Source organism: Leucoraja erinacea, chromosome 16 (genome assembly GCF_028641065.1).
Source record: "Leucoraja erinacea ecotype New England chromosome 16, Leri_hhj_1, whole genome shotgun sequence".
NCBI lineage: Eukaryota > Metazoa > Chordata > Chondrichthyes > Rajiformes > Rajidae > Leucoraja > Leucoraja erinaceus.
The window spans coordinates 40,724,498-40,742,206 of record NC_073392.1 but is presented as its reverse complement, the minus strand read 5'-3'; the positions used below and the strand labels follow the sequence as shown (position 1 = coordinate 40,742,206).

The 17,709-nt window shown below is 41.5% G+C and overlaps 1 protein-coding gene across 1 annotated transcript in view; it reads left to right on the top strand.

Annotated features, from left to right (window-relative positions):
• The window catches only part of slc6a11b (solute carrier family 6 member 11b), a 187,162-nt gene that overhangs the window by 12,534 nt on the left and 156,919 nt on the right, over positions 1-17,709 (top strand). Inside the window, exon 6 of the mRNA XM_055648238.1 lies at positions 6,870-7,002. Within this exon, the coding sequence (XP_055504213.1) occupies positions 6,870-7,002 (133 nt within the window). The remainder of the gene's footprint in view (positions 1-6,869; positions 7,003-17,709) is intronic.

Sequence of the window (17,709 nt, the reverse complement as noted above, 5' to 3'; positions counted from 1 at the left end):
TCCACTAAAAAAACAGCACTTGTCCAGCATCAAAAAATGGGAGAACTACTGCTTGGATACAGGGACCACCTACTCAACCGCTACAGTTACCAACGTACTGGAATTCCTGGCGAACCTTCACCACGATGAAGGACGCAGCTACAGAGCCATCAACACAGCTAGAAGTGCCCTGCCTGTCTATTTATTTGCAAAGGCCCAGTTCCAGGACGCTTGGGAACCAGGCCATGCAGGCGGTACCCACCAGCTGGTCAAACTAATTCTTCTATGTATTTACAACTCTCTGCCCCATAATCGACCAAGGTACGCCATACAAATGGGATGCTCAGTATTTTGATAGTCCTGACATACCTACACAGGGATGGTTCCCAACCACCAGATCCCTCAACCTGGATGGTATTCCCCATGCTCAAAATTAACACTCATGTTGATGGGCACTTGTATCCGTGCCATGAAAAAATCAGAGGGTCCAAATTCTGCACTAAACCTATTCTGGGACTGGGACAGTCATGCTCGACACCATGTCAGATCCCTCCGAACATCCACTAAAAAACTGTCATTGTCCATCATCAAAAATGGGAGAAGTACTGATCAAACAGAGCAGACCAGGAACACCTAATCCAGTTGTGGAATTCCGGGCTTACACCCGCCACGATGAAGGACGCAGCTACAGTGCCATGACCCACCTACTATGCTACATAGTCATTTAAAACCAAATATTCGAGGGAGATGAAAAACCTTGTGGTGGTCAAACTCATAAATTTAAACCTATGGTCCAAGGGTACGAGCCAACATGGGATTGCGAGATGGCCTCATAGCAGGGGATGCCCAAAAGCCAGCTGGGTCAACCTGGAACAATCTATGCTCATAAACACTAACATGTACAAATTTTATTCCACCAGGGCAGCATCCACGTCGACGGCTAAAAGAATGGACGTGCCTATAGACCACATCCTGGCTACAGCAGGATGGTGGGGGGAAAGACCGTTCAGAAATTCTATAATAAGCCGTTGGCAAAACCTGTTTTATTTGCAGAAAAGATTTTACAGACTGCAAATATTTAATTTAAGCCCAGGGGAGCAATTTAATTTCTTTATTGTTATTGTTAAAAAATACCATTGTGTTTTTCTACAAACAGATTCATTGGTTGATTACGATAAAACACTTCCTCCCTCTAGGACTTCGGCAGTGCATGAAATAATACCTGTTACACGGTTTGAAATCACAGAGCTTTGAAGTCTTCACGGAATCACTCGCGTGACTCCGAAGTAAAATAGTAAGATTAAACGAGAACTTACCAGTTTGAAGTTTGATCTGTATTTTATGAGGAGTTACGATGAGGGAATACGTGCCCTCCGCTCCCACCCTCATTAATATGGGTCAAATTGATAAACTGATGTCTCCTTGTCTTTACTATGTTTACTTCAATAACTGTATCTATCTGTGATTCCACACCGCTGCTTTGAAGTATGCCGCGCATGCGTGCTGAGCGGGCTCTTCACGTAATCCATCATCGTAAATCCTCATAAAATACAGATCAAACTTCAAACTGGTAAGTTCTCGTTTAATCTTACTATTAAACAGCACAAGGAATGCCCATGAATATCCCAATCCTTAATGACTGAGATACATGACTGAGATTGAGAGGAATTACTTTTTCAGCCAGAGAGTTGTGAATCTGTGGAATTCATTCTCACAGAAGGCAGTGGAGGCCAATTCACTGGATGTTTTCAAGAGAGAGTTAGATATAGCTCTTAGGGCTAACGTAATCAAGGGATATGGGGAGAAAGCAGGAACAGAGTACTGATTCTGGATGATCAGCAGTGATCATATTGAATGGCGGTGCTGGCTCGAGGAGCTGAATGCACCTATTTTCTATGTTTCTACATCGAACTGCAGATGCTGGAATCTTGAGGAAGAAACAAAGTGCTGGAGGACTTCGGCGGGTCAGGTAGCATCCGTGGAGGGAATGTACAGATGATATTTTGGGTCTGGACCTTTCTTCAGTTTTGAATAACTGTGCCCAGATTGTGAGTGAACAAGACATGGCTGAAGGGAAAACTGTAGGTCCTGTTGGAATCTCAGCTGTAGTATTCTTGAAGCCGTGCTCTGGCACTCTCCCCCCCCCCCCCCCCCCCCCCCCCCCCCCCCCCCCCCACCCCCCCAGCCAAGTTGTTCCCGTAGAGCCATTGACATCTATCAGACAATGTGGAAAATCTTCTCTCAACCATGCACTTCAAACAACATTACACGTCATGTAAATGGTGGAAAGTAATTGAAAAGCAAGAAACAGCAGATTCTGAAAATCAGATCTAAAAACAGAAAACGCTGAAAGTAGTCAACAGGTCAGGCAGCATCTATGGGGAGAGAAACTTAATATTTCAAATCAGTGGTGAATTATCAGTGATGTAAAGTGTCTTGGACATGCAGTGAAAGGGATGCATACCATCCAATAATCTGCTTTGTGGAGAAACATTTCTGATCCATTGAAACCACTCGGGTCTGGACCTTTAAATTGCTTTGGTCTCAATGGAGGTTCAATGACCAAAGTTGGACCGGAGATGAGTTGAAAATGACTGCCCTCAACATCAGAAGAGCATTTGATCAAGTGTGGTGTCGGCGAGACCTATTGGAATTGAAGATCGTGCAATCATAGGCCAAAACATCTACGGTAGTTGCAGTTTTGCCTGTCAAAAAATTGAACGTCATAGTAGCTGCAGTCAATCACAGCCCCAGGACATTATTTCCGACGTTCCAGGCCATTGATTAGGTCTTATCATCTGCTGCTAGTTCATCAGTGACTTTCCTTCCATTATAAAGTTAGGTGTGTTAGTATCCCATTTCATTCATATCACCTCAGATCATTACTGCAGAACCATCTCTGGCCGCCTCAAACCTACACGACCTGTTACTGCTGTGTGGTATTGCACCCCCTCCAATCAGAAGAGCAGTATCCTCAAAAGTGGAAGGCAGCAAGCAGGAGGATGATCCTCGTCACCCACTCTTCCAACTCGGCCAGGCACCAAAGTGGCTAAAATCCAGAAGTAGCTTCCTACATGCAGTTCAACCCCTGAATGATAACCCCCGCCCACACCTGTAGGATAGATGCTTGGGTGACACACCTCCAATCAAAACCCCACACACTGCCACTATACCCCGAGGAGACCCTTCCATTGGTAGTGAAAGAGACATGGTCAGTCTGGTTCTGCCTCAGTTGCCTCAGAACACGGGTCGGACAGTGCAAAGCCCTCATGCAGAAGTGGGCATGGGTCGAAATCCCGAGAGGGGGGAGGGTGCGGGACAGGGACACACACGCCCCCTCCATGTTTTGAGAGGTGGGGGACCACACCCCCCCCCCCCCCCCATGTTTTGTAATCCAGATTTTGAAATTCAGTGAAATAAAATATATTAAAAACCTCCGCTTACCGCGAGACAATGGGGGTGGGGCTGATGGTCGAAGGTGCCGATTGGACGAAAGATGTGTCAGTCAGCAGGCAATGGGGGGGGGAAATGATGATTCAGCGTGATGATTGGAGGAGGGAGGTGTCGGTCAGAGGCAGAAGTACGGGGGTGGGACTGAGGATGGAGCGCGGTGGTTGGAGGAAGGAGACGTCCTGGTGGAGCAAAGAATTGGCCCGTTCGTGGGGCCTTTCATCGCCCGGAGCTGCTTAAAATCGGCCGCGGGATCTTCCACCGCCCCGCGATCAAATTGCTGCATTGAAGCGATCGAGGTTCCCGATGTTGAAGCCCCCGCCGGGGGATGGAAATCCCGCGGCCGGTTTTAAGCCTCGTCGGGCTGATTCAAGCCCCATGATTCGGGGTGGACGAAGCTGCTGTTGCTGAAGTTCGGAGTCGGTCACCCACCAGGTCAGCTCCCGATGTTATCGTCCACGGGGCCCACGGCAGAAGCCTCGCGTGTGTGGGTGTGCACGCGGCCGCCAAGAAACTGTGTCCCCCTCCCATGTTTTATAGCAATTTCCTTCCTGGAAGTGGGGGTACAACAATGATGGGCCAACCGAATGTGACTGCGGGGAGGCAACCCAAACTATGGAGCACTTACCTACCTGCCCCCTCCTCCCAGAGACTTACAGACCAGAAGATCTCAAGATCTTCAACCCATGTGCAAGAGCCTGCGTTATGCAATGGCTTGGAAAAGTCTGGTGACATGACAAGAAGAAGAAGACCTCAGATCATCGTCGATTTAAGATGAAGCTAAACCTTTAAAACTTGTGGTGATGTGGCAAACAACACTTGGAGTTAGAGAATCATTGAGATATACAGCGAGGAAATAGACCGTTCAGTTCATCCTGGTCCATGCTGACCAAGTTGGCATTCTGGGCTGCTCTCATTTGCCTATATTTGGCCCATTGCCCTCCAAATGCTTACTCTCTATGTATCTTTTGGCCGTTGTAATTGTATCCATTTCTATAGCTTCTTTTGGCAGCTTATTCAAGATACAGACAACTTCTGAGTGAAAAATTTGCTCTGAGGTCCCTCAAATCTCACTCCTCTCTCTAGGGGAAAAAGCCTGTGAATGATCACTTTATCCATGCCACTCATGATCTTCTACATCTCAATAAGGTCACCCCGCAGTCTCCTATGCTCCAAAGAAAGAAATTCCAGCCTTTTCATCCTTTCCCTACAACTCAAGCCCCCCAAGCCCAGGTAACATCCTGGTGAATTTCTTCCACACCCTTTGCATCTCGAGCCATTCTCATCACCAACTTGTACATCAATGATGTGCCAACTTGGCATCATGATGTTCCAACCTCTGTGCTCGATACTCTTCGCCACGAAGGCAAGGGTGTCGAATGCCTTCTTCACCACCCTGTCCACCTGACTTGCCACCATCATAGAACCATACACCTCTGCTCCCAGATCTCTCTGCTAAGCAATGACCACCTGCAACATGAGACATTCCAATCACGACTCCTCAGGTCATATCAACACTGCTATTACTGAATCCCTCAGCATCAATATCTTGTGAGCTTGATGGTGTAGAATGCAACAAGGGCTCACAACCATTTCATGGCTGCAAGGCACGATTTTGCATTGTGGTGGAATATTCTGAACTGGCTTTGACGAGTGTGATTGCAGAAAACACTGAAGGGGTTCAGTTGAATCAAGGACAATCAGAGACGTCTACGATCCATCTCTCACCTTAGATGGTTGGTCTTTCTGTCTTCACTATTATGCAACACAGGAACCCTTTTAGAGCACATCACAAATCTGCAATCATATGAAAGTCACGGGTTCAAAATCCTGGAACTCATACACGACTGTTCCGTGGGAATACCTTTAGCACAGAGGCTGCAGTGGTTCAGATGACAACTCAAACCACCTTCCAAAGGGGAGCTAGAGATGCACTCATAGTCTTGAATGTGACTTCTAAACCACATAAATGAACTAAAATATCCAGCAATTCTCAAATGTGGATCATGGATCTCTTGAACCTTGAAATATAAGAGATTTGCTCTTTGTCAATTTTTTTCTGCGGTGCACTAATATAGGAATGTATCTCAGCATGTGCAAAATCTTGCTCTTCTGCATTGCAAACATTCTTTGTAGGTAACATCACCTTTAGCCCCTGTCACCAATAATATGCAACTTGGTAATTGACCACTTGGATTAGTTTCTTGGCTCCAATAGCATGATTCCCCACAATCTCTTCCTGCTGTCATTATTAAACATTATGTAAGGGTAATGTATATGCATTGTCACCATCATCATTGTAGCTTTATCTTTGGTAATCCTCCAGTCATTGCTTCCCAAGTCTCAGGTATCCTGGGATTCAAAAATGACACCAGGGAAATTATGTTGACCATGGTCAAACATTGCAGTGTTGCATCCAATTCTGATATTTTGTAATATATATGAAGGTTTTAGAGGGCGATAAATATAGGTATAGGTCTGGGATAAGGGTTTCTGCTATTTTGTCTGAGTCGGGTACTCCTTCAAGCAAAGAAGGCTGATAAGAGATTTGATAGAGATTTGATATTAATGTGTAAGAAGGAACTGCAGATGCTGGTTTAAATCGAAGGTAGACACAAAATGTTGGAGTAACTCAGCGGGTGAGGCAGCATCTCTGGAGAGAAGGAATTGGTGACGTTTCGTGCTGAGACCCTTCTGACTGATGTCAGGGGAGGGGGCGGGACAAAGATAGAATGTAGGCGGAGACAGTAAGACTAGTGGGAGAACTGGGAAGGGGATGGAGAGAGAAAGCAGAGGCTATCTGAAGTTAGAGAAGTCAATGTTCACACCGTTGAGGTGTAAACTACCCAAGCAAAATATGAGGTGCTGTTTTTAGAAAAAAAAATGATATTAATGACTTGAACAAAATGCGTAACAAACCATCTCTTCAGACAACAAAATACGTGTATTAAAATGCTAACGTCCTAAGTTCTAAAGCAACAAAAACTGTATTGCATTATAGGGAATCAGGAATATTAGATTTTGGAATTGGAAATATCTAATTCATTATCGTATTATAGTCATAGAGCATGGAAACAGGTCTTTAATCCCAACTTGTCTGATGGCCAAGATGCCCCATGTAAACTAGTTCCATTTGCCCACATTTGCCCATATACCTCTAAATGTCAACCACCCATACACCTGTCCACACCTTCTATTATCATATTATAGATGTCCATAAATGCAGATTTAGAATGTATTAATTTCAAATAAGTAGCAACACCAATTAAAAGTATTTATAGAGATATTATGTTCATATTTTTCCAGACACATAGCTTTTGGCTAAAAAAAATGATAATTGCCATATTGTTACTAATTTATCTGGTACTCTTTGCAGCATTTTATGCAAAATAAGAATGGTTGAAATATGTTTTTGATAAAATGTTATTGATCATTCTCAGACGTAGAGTGCTTGGATTATCTTCGGGAATTGACAAGATTGGAAGTATACGATGGGAACTGGCTCTGTGTCTTCTCGCTGCTTGGGTCATCTGTTACTTCTGCATTTGGAAAGGACCAAAGTCCACTGGGAAGGTAGGTTTAAATTTACACACTTGGGTTCTATTCAATCCATGCGACTCTGAAATATGGGTGGCCCTGGGCACTGCATTAAAGAATGAATCGAAGAATCCAGTTTCCTCGTAGGATGTATATGTTGCCTTCCTAGCAATGGTATATGATGCAGTTTGCCATCACTGAATCGAGTTCTGCTGCAGGTGATGTTTAAGAATGAACTGCAGATGCTGGAAAATCAAAGGTAGACAAAAATGCTGGGGAAACTCAGCGGGTGAGGCAGCATCTATGGAGCGAAGGAAATAGGCAACGTTTAAATGTTACCTATTTCCTTCGCTCCATAGATGCTGCCTCACCCACTGAGTTTCTCCAGCATTTTTGTCTACCTGCTGCAGGCTATGATTCTCTCAGTTATTATGGTTGTTTCTGATAATTTCCTTTGTGATACCAATCAGTGCAATGTCCTAGTAAAATGACATTATGAAACTGCTCAGTGATATTGATTCTGATCTTTAACACTGTTAAATGTATTGCATCCTGCTTCGTTGTTAGTTTCTGGTCTTAAGGATGTGAATGTATATGGTATGATGCACTGATGTACAGTTTTATCATAGATTGGCCTCTCACATGTTTAATGTTGCTGCTGGATTCGCTAGGCCACTCAATGCTATCTCATCACTGCCACCCTTCCCTCTTTAGGTGGAAAGGAAGAATTGCCAAAGCTGAGCATTGATTCATGGCCGTGATAAATAGCATTCAGTGGTGGCACGGCCAACAGAGAGAGCCAGTGTTCCTCCTCGCCACCTGAGGAGTGTCCTGCTTCATGTCTAGTTCCCTCTGGCAGCCTGTCTCCATCCCAAACTCCATCCCAACTTGCTCACTCAGAGCTGCCTGGGCCAAATCTGAAATATAATCCCCCTAACTCATTGCTTCATTGGTATTTGGCTGTTTAATATAACTGGAAGGCTGAACGTAACGTGAAGTATTATTTATGGACATTTTTTACAAGATCTATAGATGATAAAGAACAGGGAAGTTACAAACCCTTTACCAAATGACAGCAACTTATTATTTGCTTATGGATACACAACCCATAATTCTGGCAGCAGAAGGAGATGGAATGGTGACTTCAATCAGTAACTTTTACAGTATTGGTAGGAAATTAAATAATGGGCTGGTGAGAAGCAGTTTATAATAATTAGTTGAAAGGACACTTATAAATGCGTCCACTGCAGGCATACTTGTGTAATGGTGTAGGGAAGCTTTGGTTGAACTCCATTCCCCACGTGCGTTTACAAGCACAACAATGGTGTGCTCTGCATGGAAGGTGCAGTAACTTGTTTGATTGCAGTGAAAACAACTGGTTGAGCTTGTGAAGGTTTTACAATAAGTCACAGCTTGAATGAATAATTCCACAAGAATGACAGAAACAAAATCTATTGTACTATCAATGCAGACATGATTTATAGGTTGGCATCACTCTTCCTACATGAACACCACTGGGCAGCCCTTGTGCCCAAATTAGGCCGACACGGTGGCGCAGCGGTAGAGTTAATGCCTTGCAGTGGCATAGACCCGGGTTCGATCCTGACAATGGGTGCTGCCTGTACGGAGTTTGTACGTTCTCCCCGTGACCACGTGGATTTTCTCCGAGACCTTCGGCTTCCTCCCACACTGCAAAGACGTACAGGTTGGTAGGTTAATTGGCTTGGTATAAATGTAAATTGTCCCTAGTGTGTGTAGGGTGGTGTCAATGTGTGGGGATCTATGGTCAGTACAGAGCCAGTGGGCCGAAGGGCCTGTTGCCGCGCTGTATCTCTAAACTAAACTATTATGACCCACTACTACTCGATCACTTGCTGTGTTGCTTCAAAATAAGGAAACGATGTTATCATTTCAGAGTTAGATAGAGCTCTAGGGGCTAGCGGAATCAAGGGATATGGGGAGAAGGCAGGCACGGGTTATTCATTGGGGACGATCAGCCATGATCACAATGAATGGCGGTGCTGGCTCGAAGGGCCGAATGGCCTCCTCCTGCACCTATTTTCTATGTTTCTATGCTTTTATCTGTGAAATTATTTCAACTGGGACGTCCTTCCTATGTTTGGCAAGCTCTTGCTTGTATCTTTTATTCTGTATTTCTGTATTTGAGTTGACTGAACTGATCAGTTAAAACGTCAATTAAGTACAAACATTTCTGGAAACACACAGCAGATCTGGCAGTATATTGCAGAAAGTAGAACAGAGATTTCAGGTTAAGACCTATCATCCAAACAGTAATTGACTGATGTTTTAGTAAATTGACCTGCTTCATGTAGGGGGTGGCTCGGTGGCGCGTCAGTACAGATGCTGCCTTATAGCGCCAGAGACCCCGGATTTTATCCTGACCACGGGTGTTGCCTGTACGGAGTTTGTACTTTCTCCCGATGATTGCATGGGTTTCCCCCGGGTGATCTGGTTTCCTCCCACACTCCAAGATGTACAGGTTTGTAGGTTAATTGGCAGTGGTAAAATTGGAATTTGTCCCTAGTGTGTAGTGTGTACTCGAATAATAGGGATGGCTGGTCGGTGCAGACCCAGTGGCCAAAGGGCTTGTTTCCATGCTGTATCATCACTAAACTAAACTAATCTAAACTAAAAAAAGTTGCTTTAAATTGCTGTGTTCAAGAGGGAACTGCAGATGCTGGAAGATCGAAGGTACACAAAATGCTGGAGAAACTCAGCGGGTGCAGCAGCATCTATGGAGCGAAGGAAATAGGCGACGTTTCGGGCCGTTTCGGCCCGAAACGTCGCCTATTTCCTTCGCTCCATAGATGCTGCTGCACCCGCCGAGTTTCTCCAGCAAATTTGTGTACCTTTGCTTTAAATTACCTCCAATTCATAAAAGGTAGACAAAAATGCTGGAGAAACCTCAGCGGGGTGAGGCAGCATCTATGGATCGAAGGAAATAGGTGACGTTTCGAGTCGAGACATTTCTTCCCCGTTCTTCTCCAATTCATAAAACATCACTGATTTTGTGAACATTGTGAAATTATTACATGCTTCTTCACTAGAATTGGGTTACACAATGACAACTATTTGAATCATGCCCTCCTTGGTCTGGTGACCCTGTTTTAGCCCTGACCTTGGCTGCTGTCCATGCGGAGTCTGCCTGTGCCCGTATAGATTTCTGCCAGGTACTCCAGTGTCCTCAAAAAAAGCTGGAGAAACTCAGCGGGTGCAGCAGCATCTATGGAGCGAAGGAAATAGGCAACGTTTCGACCTTCGTCGTGTAAATAAAGAGAGAGAGGAACTCATGACATTGGAAGGCTGGTAGCCCAACTCGATGGGCTGAATGTCATCATCAGTAAGTGAACCATCACTGCCCAAGTATAGGTTGGGTGATAGTATTTTTAAACACCTTAGAATGTGCTGCTGCAACCAAGAGAGAAAGCTGAACGGCATCCTTTGACTACCTTCAAATTTGTCCTGTTTCTCTTGCTTCAGAAGAAACCTTCCTTGCCTTAATGCCAGCAGTTGAAACTGGCTGCGTTGAGAAAGGGTTTTAAAAAGCACACTATAATGAGCTTAATGGATTCAATGAGGCATAAAGGAACACTGAAGAAAGGAAAAGAGATGTGTGAAAAAAACCCCGAAAGAGCTACATTGTAATGGCCGAGGAAAAGGAGCTAGGCAGCGCTGATTATATCTCCTGAAGTGTCTTTTGTTTCCGTTTGCGGCAACCACAAAGAATGGCCCTTCACGGAGAGCCATTAATAGTAGGGCAAAGATTGATCTCTGCTTTCACAGGAGGGAAGATGAATGTTCATGAGATGCATGCAGAGTTTCTGCTCTCCAACCTCCCCTATGTGAGGAATTAAAGCAGCCTCTGAAAGATTTTTTTTTTTCCGCTCCAGATCTAAACATTCAAGGCAGTCTCCAGGCTGTTTGCTGGATGTCTTTGTTTTTGTGATTGGAAAGGTTTGTGCATATTTGTTGACTGGGGAGTGAGCAGTAAAACGCAACTCTGAAGTAAATAACTCTGGCTTAAACAGTCTAAAATACAAAGATATCGCACAGCTATCGTGGCTCTGACAAAAACTATTTTGCATCAATGCCTTTTAGATTAGCGGAAAAAAGTCAATCAGGGCTTTCAAAAACAAATGAGATGATGATTTGGAGGATTGGGAAGTGGTTGACTGCAATGCACCATGAATATACGGCCTAGATTCAGTTGGTCGAATGGCCACTTTCTCTCCAATGAAAGCCATTTAGAACAGAGATGAGGAAACACTTTTTCACACAGGAAGTTGTGAGTCTGTGGAATTCTCTGCACAAGAGGGCAGTGGAGGCTGGTTCTCTGGATACTTTCAAGAGAGAGCTAGATAGGGCTCTTAAAGATGGCGGAGTCAAGGGATATGGGGAGAAGGCAGGAACATGGTACTGATTAGGGATGATCAGCCATGAGCACATTGAATGGCGGTGATGGCTCGAAGGGCCGAATGGCCTACTCCTGCACCTATTGTCTATTGTCTATTGTCTATTGTCTAAATGGAGCCCTGAACACTTGGCTGCTAATAATACCTTTTAATAATGAGAAGTTATAAAAAGATATAAACTTCAAACAGGAACACTGTTGAGGACCGTGGGGAGCGGGCAAAAAAACGGGATTAAACGTGGTATATATACAAAGAGCCTGTATAGCCAGGCAGGGATAAATACCCTGCTTTTGCACTGTTGTTCCATCATTTGATATATGAAGCTACACGCCTTCAATTTGTAATACTCTGCTAGGGTCAAGTCAAGAGTCAAGAGAGGTAAAACATTTTTTTGGAGGTTTAATACACATATTTTAAATGACGTGCAAGGATATCAATATTTAAAACAACAAATGAAACTTTTTTTCGATACAAATGATATACCAGGTACTTCGCCTTCTTTATTATGGGAAACTTTTAAGGCATTTATGAGAGGAATTATAATTTCATACCAAAGTTTTCAAAATAAAAAGAATAAGACAGAACAATTGTTGTTAGAACAAGAAATCAGACAGTTAGAGTTGGATAATGCCAAAGATTCCACGACAGATAAACACAATAAGATAGTATTACTGAAATTTAAACTTAATCGAATTTTATCGGCAAGAGTAATAAGACTATTCCAAATTACAAAACAGGAACATTTTGAGTTTGGTGACAAGCCACATAAACTTTTAGCTCGCCAATTGAAAAAACAAGAAAGGGAAAATACTATAACCAAAATTAAATCAGAGAAAGGCGAATTACTAATATTACCTAAAGATATTAATAATAGATTTGCCCAATTTTACCAAAACTTATATACATCTAAAATTAAAATAGAAGATAGTAAAATAAAAACATTTCTAGATAACTGTAATCTTCCAATACTGGACCCTTTGGAACAAGAGGAACTAGGAGCTCAAATTACAATCAAAGAAATAAGTGAAACAATAAAATCGCTGAAAAATGGTAAGACACCGGGACCAGATGGTTTTAATAATGAATTTTATAAAAAATTTCAGGAGATAACGGCCCCTTATTTATTTAATTTATACTCCCATGCTTTTAAAGAAAACAAACTACCTGAAACACTAACAGAATCAACTATTACGCTTATTCCAAAAAAAGATAAAGATTTAGAAGATCCGGGCTCGTACAGAGCTATATCACTTTTAAATACAGATCAGAAAATTTTAGCAAAGATTTTAGCAAGTAGATTAAGCAAATATATTAGTAAACTGATAAACCCTGATCAAACGGGGTTTATACCTAAAAGATACTCATTTAATAATCTGAGACGTCTGTTTAATATAATGTACTCGCATAAAGTAGAGGAAGAAGATATATCAATTATTTCTTTGGATGCAGAGAAAGCATTTGATCAGGTAGAGTGGCAATATTTATATAAAGTACTACAAAAATTTAACATGGGAGAGAATTTTATAACATGGGTAAAAATTATTATATGATAAACCGATGGCAAGAATTTTAACTAATAACATGTTATCAAAAATTTCAACTATCAAGGGGTAATAGGCAGGGATGTGCACTATCACCCCTGCTATTTGCCCTTATGGAAACCTCTGGCAAAGTATAAGAATGTGCATCCGAATATTCAGGGCAATACCAGGGACTCAAAGAATAAAATGCAGACTTATACTTTTATATATTACAAAGTCACAAACGAGCATACCAAATTTATTAAACTTAATAGAGGAATTTGGGTCTTTTTCTGGATATAGAATAAACTGGATGAAAATCGAAATCATGACATAAAAAACTCAAACAACTACGCACTTACTGAAGTTCCCCTTTAAAATCGCAACAGAAAAATTTAAATATTTGGGTATTCAGATTACTAGAAAATATAAAGCATTATTCAATGCTAATTTCATACCTTTATTAAATAAACTTAATACACAGATTAAATTTTGGAAAACACTTCCCTTATCATTATTAGGTAGAATAAATGCAATAAAAATGATCTTCCTACCACAATTACTATACCTATTTCAGTCTATACCGGTATATATACCAAAATATTTTTTTAAAAAATTAGACTCTAACATTACAAATTATATTTGGGACTATAAATCACATAGAATCACAAAAAAACACTTATGTAAAACCAAAAGAGGTCGGGGGACTTTCACTTCCGAATTTTATGTATTATTACTGGGCAGTGCATATTAAGAATATGATTTATTGGTTGGATAGTTCTACACAACAGACAGAATGGATAAAAATGGAGAAGGAGGATTGTCATCCTTGTAATATAGGAACGATCCTCTTTTCCCCCAAAAAACTGAATAACACAATATATAAGAAGAACCCAATTATATATGGTACAATAAGAATTTGGAAACAAATAAAATTATCTTTAAAATTAAGAAATCTATCACTGTTAATGCCAATTGCGAATAACCCTTTATTTAAACCATCTCTTATTGATAAGACATATAACCAATGGGAAAGTCTCGGAATTAGAAGGATCAGGGATATGTACGAAACAGGAAACCTACTATCATTCCAACAACTACAATTAAAATATAAATTGAAAAACAAACAATATTTTAAATATCTTCAGATTTGCGACTTTGTGAAAAAATATATACAAGGATATCAAAAAGTAACTCCTGACTTATTGGAAGAAGCAATGAATATTGAAGCTGACTCACAAAAATTAATATCCTATTTATATAATAGTATTCTAAATATAGACCTACCATCGACAGAGGTACTTAGAGAAGAGTGGGAACGGGAATTAATGATAAAAATTACGAAGGTTAAATGGGAAAAATACCTGATATATATTCACAAATGTTCAATTAATGTAAGACATAATCTAATACAATTTAAAATTGTACATAGATTATATTATTCAAAAACAAGATTGAACAAATTTTATCCAAATATATCCGCCACTTGTGATAAATGTCTAGCCCAAAAGGCAACTATAACACACTCCTTAGTTTCCTGCATAAAACTTTATAGATTTTGGAATGATATTTTTGAAATACTTACAAAATTATTCAAGACAAGAATGGAACCTAATACTGAAATGATTATATTTGGTGTAATGGAAGATGGGAATAAATTGAACACATCTCAAAATCTATTCCTTAATTATGGTTTAATAATAGCAAAAAAATGAATACTTAAATTTTGGAAGGGTACATCAATACCAACGCTTAAAATGTGGATTGCAAGTATGTTGGACACTGCTCATCTTGAGGAAATGCGATTCCTCCTAATGGATAAATCAGACCAATTCATAACGAGTTGGTCTCCATTCGTCGTTTTTTTGGAATCATATGGTGTAACACAATTGTAAAAAATAACTGTTTCAGGACTGGACGAGGGTTGGTCAAGACTATAAATAATGATCTCCTTTTCTTTTCACTATTTTCTCTCTCAACTTTCTTCATTTACTCGTTTTCTTTCTTCACACACTATATATTTCACATTTTTCTATCCTTTACTATCTAACCTCTTTTTCTTATTCTCATCTTTTTTCAATGTAACAAAAAAAAAAAAAAAAAAAAAAGAAGTTGTACATAAAATGTATTATGAAAATATATATTAGGCACTTTGGTGCCATATGACTGTGCTTACTTCTAATAAAATAAAATATAAAAAAAAAAAAAAAAAAAAGAGTCAAGAGAGTTTATTGTCAAGCGTCCCAGATAGGACAATGTACACTAGGGCCTGCAAAGTAGGAATAAATCCAGCATGAAACTAAAGCTAACATAACATGAAATACTAAATAATAGCATTATATAACAGGGTTGTCCAACTCTTTGAAATGCCAAGAAGGGGAGCAAGTTCAGCTGATAAAAACTGTGTGGCATCTAATAACAATCGGATATTTGCAGGTGGATCGGAAAAGACTGCCTGTGTGGAGTTTGCACAGTCTCCCTTTGACCGTGTGGGTTTCCTCTGTGTTTTCCTCCCAATCCCAAAGACGTGGGGGTTTGCAGGTTAATTCGCCTCTGTAAAAACTGCCCCAACTGTGTCGGGAGTAGGATGAGAAAGTGGAGTAACATAGAACTCTTAAGGGCTGTCCCACTTGGGCGTCATTTGCGCGTCACGCAGGTGGCGTGCGAGGATTTTGTGAATCCCATAATACTGGGGTGCCGAGCGCTACCGCGCATCATTGCCTATGTCACCACGTGCCATGCGCGCGTCAAGCGTGCATTACGACGTGCGTGTCGTGACCATGCGTGAATGATGTTGCGTAAATTAACCCCAAGTGGGACAGGCCCTTTATGAACAGACGATTGATGATCGGTGTGTGACCTCGTGGGCCACAGGGCCTGTTTCCATGTTGTATCTCCAAACTAACCGAATAGATTTAAGGTATAAAACTATTCTGTATTGTGTATAATGAATTGGTGCATTTTTTGCAATCACAAAATGCTGGAGTAACTCAGCGAGATAGGCTGCATCTCTGGGGAGAAGGAATGGGTGACGTTTCATGTCGAGACCCTTCTTCAGACATCTCACCTGAAACGTCACCCATTCCTTCTCTCCAGAGATGCTGCCTGTCCCGTTGAATTACTCCAGAATTTTGTGTCTATCTTCAGTTTAAACCAGCATCTGCTGTTCTTGCCTACACTGTGCATGTTTTAATAAATCTAATTAATATGTTTCTAAAAGCAATGAAATCACTCAATGTGTAATGTGGGAAATAGTTCCTCATTCACAGAAGGTAGCTGAGGACATTTTTTTTTGTAAAATCCCATAGATACAGAGACGATTGTGTAGTTCTTCAAGCCTGCTTTGCCATTTGATCATGAATGAAGCTGAGCCTCAAGTCCACTTGGTGGTCTGATCACCATATCCCTGATGTCTTTAATGCCCAGACTTTCATTAACCTCATCCTCGTACAAACTCAATGGCCAGACATTCACCGCTCCCAGACTTGCAGCATTCCAATGGCCATCTGAGGATGCTTTCTCTTATCTCAGTCTGCGATGGATAATCTTTTTGAAGTCTATTACTTTTATTGATTTAAGACAATGCAATTAAGACAATTGATTTAAGACAATTCTGTGTTCAGAAGCACAGGAAAGTTTACTCTTAGAGACTTTAGTCAGAGAGTTGTGAGTCTGTGGAATTCTCTGCCTCTGAGCGTGGTGGAGGTCGGTGGAGGCCGGTTCTCTGAATACTTTCAACAGAAAGCTTGATAGGGCTCTTAAAGATAGTGGAGTCAGGAGATATGGGGAGAAGGCAGAGGGGTACTGATTGTGGATGATCAGCCATGATCACATTGAATGGCGGTGCTGTCTAGAAGGGCCGAATGGCCTACTCCTGCACCAATTGTCTATTGTCTATTAACCACCGTCACCAAGGCCGATGTGAGTTTTCAGACTCCCGATGGCAGGAGTGAGATGATCAATTTGCCAGGATGGTGATGGTGCTTGATGAGGCTAGTCCCTTTTTGAGGCAGTGCCTCCTTAAATCACATCGATGGTGGGAAGCCCAGTACCTGTGGTGGACTGGGCAGTGCTCACCACTTTATGTAATCTCCTTTGTTCCTGGGTGTTTGAGTTGTCGAACCAGACTATGGTGCAACCAGTGAAGATGCTCTCTGCCGTACACCTGTAGATGTTCAAGTGAATATTTAGATCGTCATACTGAACTCAATATTCCAAGGAAGTAGAGGCCTTGGTGGGCTTTCTTCATGATTGCATCAGTGTACTGAACCGATACCAGTTCTTCAGAAACATGCATACCCAGGAGCTTGAAGATGTTGCCTCTCTCCATCATCAACTTGGTGAAGAAGACGGGTTCATAGATCCTCCACCTTCTAAACTCAAAAATCAGCTCTTAGATCTTATTGATTTGAGAGCAAGGTGGTTGTTCTAGCATCATTCAAGACCAAGATCAAGAGATCAGGAGACATTTATTGGCATATGCACCAATTGGTACAGTGAAATTTGGGGTCACCATACAGCCATGCGAATAAAAAAGATGATCGATTAGATGATCGATCTCCATCCTCTACTCTGACTCATTATTACCCATAATTTGTCAACAACGGTGGTGTCATCGGCGAATTTAAAGACGGAGTTGCAACAGTGTCTGGCAACATGTTCATGGGTGTAGAGGGAATAGAGCAAAGAATAGATCACACAGCCGTGAGGTGCTCCTGTGCAGATGGTTATTGAAGGAGGAGTGTTGTTGTCAATTTGTACTGATTGTGGTCTGTAGATGAGAAAGTCAA